Source organism: Vanessa atalanta, chromosome 29, assembly GCF_905147765.1.
Source record: "Vanessa atalanta chromosome 29, ilVanAtal1.2, whole genome shotgun sequence".
In the NCBI taxonomy this organism is placed as follows: Eukaryota; Metazoa; Arthropoda; class Insecta; order Lepidoptera; family Nymphalidae; genus Vanessa; species Vanessa atalanta.
In genome coordinates, this window is record NC_061899.1 from 428,842 (window position 1) to 444,065 (window position 15,224).

At 36.6% G+C, this 15,224-nt stretch overlaps 1 protein-coding gene and 1 pseudogene across 1 annotated transcript; one reads left to right on the top strand and one right to left on the bottom strand.

The window, feature by feature from the left end:
* Positions 1-8,081, top strand: part of LOC125074941 — a 48,660-nt pseudogene extending 40,579 nt beyond the window's left edge.
* Positions 8,082-13,464: 5,383 nt separating this feature from the next.
* LOC125074942 (acetyl-CoA carboxylase 1-like) lies at positions 13,465-14,669 on the bottom strand. The gene is made up of 3 exons (XM_047686426.1): positions 14,664-14,669; positions 13,726-14,115; positions 13,465-13,648 (listed from the first exon to the last, which is right to left on the bottom strand). Exons 1-3 carry the CDS (start codon positions 14,667-14,669, stop codon positions 13,571-13,573), a joined length of 474 nt encoding a protein of 157 aa, XP_047542382.1. The 3' UTR covers positions 13,465-13,570.
* Between the last annotated feature and the right edge of the window lie 555 nt (positions 14,670-15,224).

Below are 15,224 nucleotides of genomic sequence, written 5' to 3' on the forward strand. Positions count from 1 at the left end.
CGGTTATTCCAGTTACGTCTTAAGGACTAACATTAAAAAAAGTAGATATTTAAGTAATTATTTATTGTTTTTATATATGATGTAAGTCTTTAAGGAGCTTTGCTCTACAAATATCTATATTGTACTAGTGGTCGCCCGGAATATTTAAGTTGGTCGTCAGGGGCTATGCACAAAAAGTAGTTTTGCTTCTTTCCTTGGAGTTCAAGTTTGCTTCATACCAAATTTCATCAAATTCGGTTCAGTGATATTGCCGTGTTTGCAAGCACAACAGACAGACATACAGACTTTCTATCACAATTATAATATTAGTATAGATCAAAAATTATATTACAGTATATCAAAGTAAACGTAAATAAAACTTCGGGCCTCTTGGAGTCTATTCAGCATATCGAAGGAATCAAAATACTCATCAGCCAGAACTGGTACTACTACAGCCAAAGTCAGCAAACACTGCAGTCTGGAGCGTACAGCTTTAGACCTGGAAAGGATAGACCGATACCTGTAAGTATTATTTGATGTCATCCTGACCTATTTCGACCACGTTAGTCAATATTAAGGAAGATCAACTAACTACGCAGGACACATTAAAGTGTATACGTGTGTAACAAACACAGGTGCACCCTTTATTGCTTTACTTTCATAATCAGACGGGTCATGTCAGATTTACACGTGACCAGAAATAGTTCATGAGCTGGACCACGGCAATGACCTCACTGCCAGATTTCAGGTGACCAATAAATAGCGATATTAGATATTTTTATGGAGGAAGAATCTCGATAGTATTCTGGGAACACTCCCATGCCTATATATTCTATCAATATATTGTTACTTACTCGTGTTTTAGAAGATACATTTCCTAAGATTCTTAAATTCTTAAGGTTACAGACAAAGTATCTTACCACACGATACGAGGGACGCTGGTCAAGGAGATCAGGCAACGTTTCAGCGATTGGATCACGCAGATCATTCGCCTTTACCGAGGAGAGGAGTTCGTCGAAGTGGAGTGGATCATAGGACCAGTTCCGATTGGGTAAAACTCTCAGTTGGATGTGAATATGTTTGAATGTCGGTGAAGTTGTGATCGAAACTTTGAAAGTAAAATAATGGTAGACATATATATGTAATTAAATGGAATATTGTTGGCTATGAAACAATTTATATAAATTGAGAACTGTTTCTTCCTGGGACATGGTATTCTTTTCTATGATCAGATCTATTAAATAGTGTAAAGCTCATATCAAACATTATTGATAAATAAGTAGTATTACTTAATACAAAATTATATTAATAAGTAAAAAGCGTGGACTTTGTATTTGTTGATTTCTGGGAATGATATACTTATGTATATAAATTTAATTCTACTTTACTGACATACTCTGGAATTAAAATGGTGGAAAAGAGTAACTACTGAATTTTTTGCCGGACGGTCTCGGTAGAATCTAGTTTCCGAATCGGTGGTCATTTTACATTTAATTCAACACTGTAACATGACGATTCAAAATTGTTTTTTATGAACTTAGGTACTTAAATAAAATTTATTTTGATTTTGATTTTGTCAGCAGTGCATAACAGAGCAGAGCTATTTAAGCAAACTGATTATTTGTCTTTACTACTTCTCTGATTGGAATCTGTTTGTGTAGGTGACTAACAAACCAATCTTCTTTTGCTTAGGAAGTTTACAATTCATATTTTTTTATCTAGAACTGATTTGGGCAAAGAAGTGGTGACAATCTTCAACACCAATATCAGCAACAATGGCTTCTTCTACACCGACTCCAATGGAAGACAAATGATGAAAAGAACTTGTTGGAATGAATCCACTAGTAAGTTGGCTACAAGTAGCTTTCATTGACATAGCAAACCCAATAGGTAATCGATAGCACAGCTTTTTGCAAGCCTCCTTTTTTTTCACTGGAAAAACGTTCTACACATATTCACCACAATAACTGATGGGTAGGGGCTATGTGGGACTCACCGATGCCCAGGACACCTATTGCTCCCTAGGACACTGGAATACCCGCTAAACCTTTGTAGGCCCTCCAACCTGCAAGGATTCCCGGGATAAAAAGAACTCCCCTATTTCCGGCTCGGTGGCTTTCTTCTGCGACATGACGTTTTCGCAGAAGGAGTGCATTTCCGACCAACATGTCTCGCTACCGAGAATACAATATGATTGACGATGGCTCACAAGGAGACGTCTCCGCCCACAATCGCCACCAGGGAATACCTCTAGAGCCCCCACGCGGTACACTCTATCTCGATGTGATATGTAATCTAAAATTCTGTCATCTTCCCTGGGTTCACGTCACGTGATTTAACCACCGAATAGCAATATTTTTATTGGATTACTTTTGGTTTCAACTAAACAGGTCATCTACAAAAGAAGGCGGTACCAGCTTGCCAATACCCAGTGACCTCACGGATTTGCCTGCAAAGCGTGAACAGCAGCGCGGGTCTGTGCGTACTGACAGACCGAACGCAGGCAGGGACCTCGTATAATGAAGGAGAAATTGAGTTAATGGTAATATTTATAGCAACAATAATTCTAATATTACAATAATAGCTATAATTTAATCTATTAATATATTTGGTCTGTCTGACGCACCCGTTTAATTTATCTTAGTCAATTTTCTTTTTGAATAAATTTCTGTTTGCTTGAGCGAAAATTAGCCTTAATGAAACTAAAAACAGTAGGCGAACCTAAAAAATTAAGTTCAGATTGCTTTTATTGATTACAAAATGTACGCATGTATATGTAATTTAGATGACTTTAATAGAGCCTGGAGGCGAATAGGTGCTCTAGTTTCGATACGATTCTACGATTATTCAATGCCATTTAAGCTAATTTATCTTAAAATCTTAATTAATAGCATGAAAAGATATATCATTTGATTAATAACATATAACATCGCGGATCTAGATTCAGGTGTTACAGAATAAATTATAAATAAAATTTTGTGTGAATTTTTTAAAGGGTAACATTAAACAAAGGATGTGGCAAATATTATAGATTTTTGACAAAACCAAAATTGTTCAGGTGCACAGGAGACTCCTAACAGACGATGGCTTTGGTCTTGAAGAATCTCTGAACGAAGAAGCGTTCGGTGTAGGATTAGTCGTGAAAGGGAAACATAAAATATTTTTTGGTAACCATAAACAAGAAGGTAAATATGAGAATTAATTAAAAAGAGATATTATACAGAATGGCCCAAATATCGTGGATCAAACGAATCAAGGTGATAGAGGAGGTGAAATTTCCAACAAAAAATCTTTCTACAGCATGGTCATAACTTAATTGCATAAAAAGTGATGAACATTTGTTTGATTTGTTTTTTTTCAAATAAGCTACCGATTTTTTTACAATTTCATTAATACAGAAAAAGTTGATAAAATACAACAAAACAAAAGGTGTTTTATTATGACTAGATAATGTATCATTACAAAAAAAATGAATTGCAGCTCTGGGTACCAAATTTAAAAAGCAATTCATTTCTTCCCGTCAATTTTGAAGCATTACAAAAAATTACTACTAACTTTGAGAGCATCTGTGAAAAAAAAAATGTACTACGGAAAAGTGATCCTGTGTTTAATAAGCTTGCAGATTTAATGCTGATTTAAATGAGGTATAACACTTTAGTGTCAAACTTCTAGTTTAGGTTAAACAATTGCTTATACAATTTGGATTTATTATTCACGTATTTATTACATGTTATTTACAGTTGAAGGCTTGTCGTTCGCCGAACGAGCAACACAGTTAGCGAGGAAGTGGACGTTGGAGCCCTGGCTGTTCATGACTTCAGGAGAAAAAATCAGCAGGAGAAAATGGCAGAATGTCAGAAATAAAAGAGTAAGGTTTTATCAGTTTCTATTTTTCAACAAAAGCTCTCAAAGATTGAATTGGACTTCACAGCCCCATTTTAAGCTTAACAAGCGCCCGGGTGTAAGCAGTCTTTTAGTAAACTTTCCTCTAACAAAAAAAAAAATTAAGAGAACTTCAAGGGCGACATACTTATATTCCAAGACTTGACCATCAGTGAGGCTGCATGCGTGGTACCAGGATTTTTTGCACACTCAATGCCCTACACCCTGGATTTCACTTTTACTAACATCCACTGCTGACCTAAAGGATAATTTCTTCTTGAGATGAGGATTGTAGAGCTAGTTTCAATTAGTAGCCAGCATCTTCAACTCATCATCTCTGGTACCATCAAACAGCAATGACCAGTGTATGACGTACAATCACATGGACTCAACGCCAAGCAATGTCAAATGTTAAAATAAAAAAAAAAAATCTACCTTTTTTTAGTTTTCAGCGCTACGTATTCACGGACTCCCTCGACACATACACATCCTAACGTTGGAACCTTGGAAAGCTGGTTCCGTTCTACTACGATTAGAAAATACCTTAGAGAAAGGTCATGGTGAGTTTATATTTATAATACTTTAAGAGAACTCTTCAAATATATGATAAATATGTAATTGGAAGTAATTATGTCTGAAATTATATCGTTTTTAGGCCCCAATAATTTAGAAAACGAACAAATTGACCACGATGGTCACATAACGGTCAATATTCACAAGATATTGCTACATCCGATCAAAGCCATCCAAGAGACAACCCTGGCTGCTAATCAATGGTTACAGGATGCAAGACAAATGGATTGGAGTACCAGGTGTGTGCTGTTGTATATGATAATCTATCAAGAAATAATTTTATGCTGAAGGAATACCCTTTTATCTCTGGTAAAACACATTTATATGCAGACATACCCATTACAAAACCAGTGGCACCTCCTTCGTCGCTTTGAACGGCGCCGCGGGAGCTCTTATGCATACAATCGTGACGACCCGATGGTGGGTCATATACGATTCCCATATGATAGACGCCATTGGCGACTATGGGGGCCTCCAAACTAAGTTTCCTGGAGTACAGAGAACACCCCTAGTCTTCTGCTTCAGAGAATTTTTCAAACATGGGAATTGAACACGTGATCAGCTATCTTATATCTGGCTAGAGCTGACTAGATCAACGAGACAATTGACTTGTTAATTATTCTAATACTTTGAAAATTTGGGAATAGAGTATCACAAAGTATATTTACATAAAATATATTACAGATACGTTTACAACGGCGGTGATGATGGCATCTTACCAGAAGACAATCCCGACTACGCTGAAGATTACAAATTTAGCAAACAAACCGAAGTCAAAGACTCTGGTAAGAAGTTAAATCATATATTAGTTAAATGGGAACCAACAGAAAACCAATAATATGACACTACTTTGTATATACGAAACATATTTTCACGTTTCTTAATCATTTATAAATAGTACTGCAATACCTTCATGTCTGTATATATATAAAACTCACTATTCAAATATAATTATTGTTGGATACATTCTATTCGCTCTTAAGGCTGGTTTCAAATTGCCCCGTCACGGTAGCATACGAAAGCGTGATTATCGAATAGACAGAGAGAATACCACTATTACTTTTAAAAGTGAGATTTAAAAAAAAAAAAAAAACAAATTACCAAAGAGATTTAATTTTAATGTATTTGCCTACATCTAAATCATTTTACCATTAATTGAACATATTCTCTTATAGAACATTATTCAGAAGAAGATTATTTCCGAAAGAAAACGTCGAATCAAAATAGTAATAAACAAAACCAATCAAAAGTGAAACGAGGTTTTGCTAACAGACGAAGAAGAGCGATAAATAGTACAGATAATATAATTGACAAAATCCTAGACCTAAATTTGACAACTTACGCAAAATTAGTCAAAGAATCGAACAACACTATATTATCCTTCGATAGTAGAACTATTAGACCCAATGTACTTAAACATTACAAAGCATTATCAAGATCCAGATTATTTACGACTGGTCTGCCAAAATTAAGCTTCCTTACATCGAAAATACCTAGAAAATTTATTTACGGAGACAGTAAAGAGATCGACAATGTTTCGCCTGAAGATGATTTATTGTTAAGTGATAGACGATTCTTCAAGAAAAGGAATCGCAACAGAAATAAGGATTACAAACAAGATGAAGTTTCAAGTAAGTAACATCTCGTGTAAAATTTGGAAAAAGTGAATAATTTCTCGACTGAGAACTAGTGATTCTCGGTCTCACGCTAAGATAGATAAAAATTTTGCAAAGAGAATACTGCTGAATACTTGGCTGCAAATTGCATATTGAGTAAGCTATATCTTGATAAATGTGCTCGTGTTATGAACAAACCCTGGTCGTTGGTAGAAGTTAAGCACTCCTTTTCCCCTATGTGGGCTGGTGACTTAATTTACTTCGAACAAATACAGATTTCCCGACGATGTTTTCATCAAACACAAAGTTTACGTGCAGACTCAGTAGTGCAGGGCTGGGATCCAAAATCTTCTGTACTGAGTCAAATTTTCTTATTACCCAAAAAGGGAAGTATTCATTTTGGGAAGTCGGAAAATATAAATATATTTACTGTTCTGTCTACAGAAATTGAAGATTACGGGGACGGCGTAACCAAGTCAATGTACGATATGTATTATAGAACCAAAAACCGAATACACACACAAAAACTTTATGAACGAAGTTCAGAAATGTCTAAGAAAAGAAACAATAGAAGAATTAAAAAGGATCATTCTTATAAATTCATAGCTAAAAATAATAAAAAAAGACTAGCTGGAGGAATGCCCTACTTTATTGTAAACAGAAGATATAATAGTGGAGAGGAAGCTGGGAACAGAAACACAGAGCACTGTGGGAGTTACAAAGAGAGAAATGGAGTTGGTTATAGAAGATTAGACTATAAGGCGGATTTATACCCTAGAAGAGGTAAGTCATTTACATGTAACTTATTGAATATTCATGTTAAACCAATGTTAGGATATAAGATGACTGGACACGTGGCTCTTAAAGGTCGTGCGTTCTATTTTTGTTTAAAATTCGCGTGTCGGTATTCACATCGCTGTGCATGAACGTGTGTGTTGTCGGGTGTAATTCTGGAAATCATATGAAACACAATTCTATGTATATTGAAAAATAGTCTTCTCCTCGAGCGAAGAGTTACTTATTTCTTGGGAGTTACCGAGTTGGGAGTAAATTAGAAAATAATGTGTCAACAATTTTATTTTGGATTCGATTAAAATAATTTATATGAATAATTTATATGAAATCATTAATCAATAAAGAAACACCGGTGGTACCTTCAACTTTGGCATGAAGTGAATTTTAAATACAATAAGCTTAATATCTTAATCTTAAGGTATAACAATGAGACAAAAGTATTGCTGCGTCTTGATGTTTACTAACGTCCATTATTGCAATTATTCCCAGGCGTTAGACGCGGGGAAAGCAATCGAAGTAAAAGACAAGAAAGCGATTACGAAGAAGATTCCCAAGAGGAAGAGTCGACCAATACCGGCGACGATGCAGATGACTACAGCAGACGGAGAAAACGGTACCGCCTTGTAACAACGTTACAACATCAAGTTACACTTACTTGCGCATTTATAATATCCCACTTAACAGCCTGTCCGTAAACTTAGCATTACGAAGTGCTATTTAAAAGGCTTATAACTTTTTGAAGACAGTCAACCCCTGAATTACTATAGTCTTAAAGACCAAAGTGACAATGACTTTTTGAAAATAATTCGCTTATAACTGTCAACAATAACATTAATTACTTAAAATGAATAATAATTAATAATAAAAAACAAACTAAAATGGCATATTTTCTTTGACTTGGAAATAGTAGGTATGTCCGAGGCACCCAAACTTCGCGCCAAAAGTTAACCACAGCGTCTGTGACAGGCAATCGCACTTTTTTTTTTAATGTATTACGCTACAAGGTATTGATGCAGGCGGTTTGAATATAACATTAAGCATTTTTCTTGAATTTTAACATAAGCTTTAAATTCAGTTTTAATTTGTGATGTTAATTTAAGTGCAATCGAAGACCAGCCTGAACAAAGTGCCGAGCAAACTGAGCAAGCTGAGCAAGACTACATCATTACGCTGCGCCCGACGCAAATAAGGACTTTCATCGTGATGTTTGAGAGAAAGAAAGATTACACTTTGTAATACTGATACTCAATAATCTCTATCGCTTATAGAGTCAATTGTATTTATAAGTAAATTATTAAATAATGAAGTAAATCTTATTCGTTTAACTCACCTTCTTATACCTTTGTATCCGATGTATCTTTCATTTTAAATACTAATATTTGTGCAAGCCTGTCTGGGTAGGCACCACCCACTCGTCAGATATTCTTCCACCAAACAGCAGTGCTCAGTATTCTTGTGTTCCGGTTTGGAGGGTGAGTGAGCCTATGCAACTACTGGCACAAGAGATATATCGTCTTAGTTCCCTAAGTTGGTGGCGAATTGGCGATGTAAGGGATGGTTAATATTCCTTACAACGCCATTATCTATGGGCGGTGGTGTCCACTTACCATCAGATGGCCCATTTTTTCGTCCGCTTGCCAATACCACAAAAAAGCGATGTATTAAAAATATCTCATCTAAACATTTAAGATTAAAAGCTAAAAAATTGGTTTTAGAAGCGACATTACAATGGCTGAGAAAAGCCGCAACCAATCTACTGATTTCGTATCTAAGCAATAGAATTTAGATGACAGATTCATCTCTCACAGATATCTGTCTGGATGTATAGATATATAGCTTAAACGAGGGAGTCTCACAGGGATCACTTCTTGGTGCACATTACCTCCAAATATACATAAATGACTTAGTTTAATACTTTAGGTGACAAACATGAGATACTATCGTAAGCTCGTGATACTTTACTATAATTTTTTTTTATCAATAACCGATGATGCAAATAATGCACTTTAATGATATTCGCTAAGTGTTTATAACAGAATCAATAGTAAGCCGTTCAAGCTGTCCGATTATGGAACAAAGTACCCGAACATATTAGAAAAGCTACCTCTAAATTTACTTTTAAAACTCGTCTACGCGAGCACATATTGTCAGAAAGCCCCTCGCTCTAATGACTTCTTTTATGCGCTATTATTATTTTGTTATGTTATATGTTTTTACTATAGACATTATAGATCAATATTTATTTTGTAGATACTATGTGGGTATGTATGTATATGTTTTTTATATAGTTTTATATATTAGTATGTGCATATATTGTTAATTCATTTTTAATTACCGCCATCATAATGTTTTTCTGTTTGACCTAAAGGTTGACTGGCAGAGAATGCCTTCAGGCATTAAGTCCGCCTTTTGACCCATTAACTTTATGGTGGTCAATAAAGTATTTAAATAAATAAATAAGCTAACTAAACTTATTAAATTTACTACTCGAAATGTAAATTGCACTTTTTATATATTTCAACGGTACTTGGTTACGAGATTGTTACGCGATGTACTCTCACCTATCGGTTACAGTCTTGCGGTTAAAATTTCTGTTCTTCTGAGCACCAACTTGTCGTTTATGATACCGAGTGCGTGTTCGCACGGACGCGTAATTAAACATTATTTTTTTATACTACTTATTGACCGCGACTTCGTTTTAGGGATTGCTAAGTTTTAGGTATATAGAGTAGCCTATGTCCTTCCTTAAGGTTCAAGCTTGCTTCGGTTCAGTGGTTTAGCTGTTAAGAGTAACAGACAGACTATGAACAGACAGAATAGGGGGGGATGGTCGCGACATTTTTCTCAATCCAACGTCGCTGCGGGGCCTCAGTGAGCCCAGCTACGTCACATCCCGCTAACACTGGCGAAAGGTGAACCAAAATAAAACGATAAACATAAAATTTAACAAATATTTTATTACTATAAATAGCGAGTACTACAACCGGATTCGATACCGTATACTCGATACTTCGAACCGCAAGCGAAGCGGGCGCTGCGCTCCACGCGATCCTTAATCAAACGAATTAAAAAAAAAACAAACAAAAGCATTCTTTCTACAAACCAAAACAACAACTAGTTTATTCAATATATAAAAAACAGGAATGTATACATGTATGTTTGTACGTCGACAGGAGTAAACGATTTTCTTGTGACAAAACTTCCATTGAATTCAATGAGAACGAACAATTATACAATTCTGATATGTTAAAACTACCCGCGTTCCTTAAACGATCAGAAAGACAGATATTATATATATATAAATAATATTCGAAATTAGCAACGTATACTCACCAACATATACTATGTTTATATGACGCATTCAACGAGAAAAATATATAATTCGTAGTCACACAGACATAAGTCTCTGACTTCGAAGACTCCTGTAACACGCTTATTGCTCATTTAAAAATCACACCAAAATCGGTTTAGTCCCTCGTCTCGTCTGACTTTAAAATACAGTCCGTGTGCTCTGTATGAACACAGACAGACAATTGTCATTTGTCAAACTTTCAGTTAAACCTGATTGACTTAACATACCGAAGTTTTATCAAGTTATTGACGATAAAAAGCTTCGTTATGTATCTCACATTAGTTGAGTAGCTTTAAGGATATTAATTTATCACTTTTGTAACTTTAAATAATTAATTGTAACTTTAATTTAAATTCAATGAAGCAAGCTCATAACGTGACATTATTGTTTATACTAAATTAGTAGAGATATGCAAATACTGACCTAGACAATAACCCCCCCCCCCCCCTCACCGGCAAAATTTAGCAAGAAAATAAGCAATAAATATGTTATTAACAGGAGCCTCGATACAAAGAAATCCATTTTGTACAAATATATATCAAAAACTTCATCGCAGTAAACGTTCTGTTCGATCGATATTCACTACGTCGGCTGTTCGATATGTTTCCGTAACGCACGAAGCGGATCGAAAAGAGAACACGTCTTAGAATGAGTTAATAAATTAATTAAAAATGTAGACCCGACAGCAACTATCACACAGGGAGGCTGTACACTGGGAGCACTCGCGTCTAACGTAACTGTTATGTTACATAAGCCTATTGTTCTAGACAATTAAAGAATGTTCTAGAATATTTCTGTCCCATTGCTAATTACGTACTTTCGACAACTGCGGGCGGGCGAGCTAGGTGTAATAAGGAAAATAAATTAATAAATACACATAAAATGCAATTAGTCTAAATGAATGAATACGTGTACCGCTGGTGTCTGAACGTTAAACGCGAATGCTCTCCGTGCGTTCTCCTTAAAACCCAATTATTATTTATTACGCTTTAATTGCAATTAGAGTGCGTTATCCAACGGCCGTGACGTACCGAGCGACGAGGGCGCGCCTCTTGTTATATATGTATATTTAAAGCCTTATATACATACATGTACTATATGTCAGTGACGGTACTCTTAAAGCAACGAAAATTACCGACCCAATAAGAAACGATTGCGCACAGTATTGTCGAGTATTGGTCCATTAATTTGATGTACCGTCAGAAGAAAAAATTGTTTCCTTTGAGCTTCCTCGGAAAGATATTACAATTGCTATGAGTTTGGTCACATTTGAATATTAAATACATATTCGTCCATATCGAACGCCGCCAGCTCGCTACGTATACTCGCTACGTCACGTCACGGCCCTCCCGCAGCTCCCATCAACAAACTTACAATTATATTTATATTCTTTCAAGTGGATAATTCGATAAAATTCGCTAACATCGGACGGACCTATGTTCATGTAACTTTTACACCGAAATAGGCAACGCATGAGGATATTATCTACTTACACAATATTTGTCATGATACGCGACGCGCGAATGTCAGCCATTGCCGAAAACGTATTTTCACTGAGAGATAACCGACGATCTGATTGCGTTTCGAATCATTTTTACAATTATTTTTGCTTCCTAATCAATAATTTTATTAATTTATTTATTTATTTATTTATGTACCAACAGAGTATACAGAAAATTATATAAATGAAAATTGTGTACAAAGGGATAACTTATCTCTAACAAGAGATCTCTTCCAGAAACCCTGAATTTAGTGGAGATTATTTGTAATACATATTTATGGTGTAGGTACAATATCAATTAGTTTTATATTATAGAATTCAAGTAGACTTAGCGATAAATGAATATATTACACACTAAATACAAATATATACATTAATATATACCATTATCTATAATATATATATACATTCAACTTACATAGATACAAAAAAATATATATACATACATATAAAATAAATTAAACTTAAGTGGCAAGAAAGTGTTGCTTAACTCTGATTTTAAAAGATTTTATCGTAACATTATTATGGAAAATATTATCTGGAAGAGAGTTCCATAGGCGAGCGGCAACAACGGAAAACGAGTTGCCATAGGAAGTAGTATTAAAAAATGGTACCTCAAGAGTTTTCGACGCCACACATGCGCGTACTGGTCTTTTACGAGCAGGACAAAACAGAAAACGCTCATGTAGGTAATCAGGGCTACCATGGTTTAATATATTAAAAAGAAGCGATAATATGTGCAAGCTCCGGCGAAGTCGGATAGGAAGCCACTTTAACTGACGTCGAAATTGAGAAATGTGATCAAATTTGCGCAGACCGTAAATGAAACGAATGCAATGCAATTTTAGTTGTTCAAATGTATTTAACTTTTAACAATTTTTCTATCACGATTCCTAACTTAAATAATTCCATTAGATTTCACCCCCTAACAGAGAGGGACACGTAACGGTTACTTTTTACATAAATCGGAACTGCGGCCTCTCCTTTGCGTACCACTAACTACGTTACAATATACACGATAAATGATTTTTAAATCATTTTAAATATATAGCTATATATTTATTGCTTCAATATGGCAGTCATTCTAGTATTCTATGTACATATAAAAATCCGTGCGCCATGACTTTAGGCACATTGCATTTCTCGAATACGAAGTTTTAACAATCACTGAAGATTCGTCACGGAGCTACCCCGTGACAGCAGATTCAGCTCCACACCCCATTCCAACCGCAAGAGTAGAGATCAATAAAGCACTTCTATGCTGATCTCACGCGATATCATTGGCCGAGGCCGATAATCTATGACATTCTCTATGGACGCGAAATAATTGCGTCTTCAAAGCCGGCAAAGCTGTCGTCGGAGCTTTGGAAGTTAAATTAAAATGGGCATAAAGTGAAACAGTGTTATCTTTACTCCTTCCGTTTGGAACAGTGGAGATCCTTTCATCTCGATTCAGTTCGAACTATTCAAACTATTTTACTTCCGTTAATGTAGACATATTTGGCATTAATTCTTCAAATTGGACAAGCGAAGCCGGGTGCGCCGTTACGTCACGCGGCTGCAGTATATTGTCTCATATTAACTATCATATAAATCTATACACGACGTCTCAACGAGGTCGATGAAGAACATGTGACAAACGGTCACGTCGCAAACACTTCCCGACATTAAAACTGTCACTTGAAGAGTTTACGTAAAGGGATCACGTGTCACGTGCTCCTCGGCAACCTTCGACGATCGAGAAGACAATTGAACAACTAAAAGTATACAAAATAAATAGTATTTATAAAATCCCAACATTACAATCGATTCTCGACTTCACTACATAACAAATAGGATGCATTTTCCTCGCAAAACTGCCACCGGCGACGATCAGTTGCTGAAGTCCGGTTCCATCCCGAGGGTCGTGAGTTTTCTCACGAACTCCGTGCGCTGAGACGGCGTCAGCTCCTGCGAAGGTGGATCATCGGAATGAAACTCTATTATAGTCTATTCGAGGCGACATCCGGCCCGAAGGAGCAACTCACCATGACGAGGCGGTTGACGGTCTGCACGACGGCGTCCTGCTTGATGGCGCGCAGGTTGCGCTCGAGCACCGAGTCGTGGTCGTCGGCCTGCGCCTCGAGCCAGCGGCAGACGGCCTCGTTGTCGTGCTCCCACTGGTGCGACTGCGTCTCGCCGCGGTCCTCCGTGAACCAGCGGCGCAGCGTGGCGGCGGCGGCGCGCTGGTCCAGCGGCTCGGGCCCCGCCGCCGCCTGCACGCGCCGCTCCTGCGCGTTCTGGCGCAGCAGGCGGCGCAGGCGCCAGTGCAGCAGGCGCCGCGACGCGCGCCATGGGACGATGTCCTGTGCGCGAGCGGGCCCCCTGTACTCTATTGTAAACAGAAGATATAGTAGTGGGCAGGAAGCTGAAGAGCACTGTGGGAGTTACAAAGAGAGAAATGGAGTTGGTTATAGAAGATTAGACTATAACGCAGATTTATACCCTAGAAGAGGTAAGTCATTTACATGTAACTTATTGAATATTCATGTTAAACCAATGTTAGGATATAAGATGACTGGATACGTAGCTCTTTTTGTTTTAAATTCGCGTGTCGGTATTGACCTCGCTGTGCACGAACCTGTGTGTTGTCGGCTGTAATTCTGGAAATCATATGAAACACAATTGTATGTACATTGTAAAATAGTCTTCCCCTCGAGAGTAGAGTTACTTATTTCTTGGGAGTTACCGAGTAAATTAGAAAATAATGTGTCAATAATTTAATTTTTGATAAGCTTTACATAATATAATATTTTATATGAAATCATTAATCATATATCATCAAGACAAAGCAGTCAAATAAAGAAACACCGGTGGAGCCTTCAACTTTGGCATGGAGTGAATTTTAAATACAATAAGTTAAATATCTTAATCTTAAGGTATAACAATGAGACAAAAGTATTGCTGCGTCCTGATGTTTACTAACGTCCATTATTGCAATTATTCCCAGGCGTTAGACGCGGGGAAAGCAATCGAAGTAAAAGACAAGAAAGCGATTACGAAGAAGATTCCCAAGAGGAAGAGTCGACCAATACTGGCGACGATGCAGATGACTACAGCAGACGGAGAAAACGGTACCGCCTTGTAATAACGTTACAACATCAAGTAACACTTACTTGCGCATTTATAACATCCCACTTAACAGCCTGTCCGTAAACTTAACATAACAAATTGCTATTTAAAAGGCTTATAACTTTTTGAAGACAGTCTAACACCTGAATTACTATAGTCTTAAAGACCAAAGTGACAATGACTTTTTGAAAATAATTCGCCTATAACTGTCAACATTAACATTAATTACCTAAAATGAATAACAAAATACAAATAAAACGGCATATTTTCTATGACTCGGAAATAGTATGTCCGAGGCACCCAAACTTCGCGCCAAAAATTAACCACAGCGTCTGTGAAAGGCAATCGCACTTTTTTTTTAATGTATTACGCTACAATGTATTGATGCAGGCGGTTTGAATATAACATTAAACCT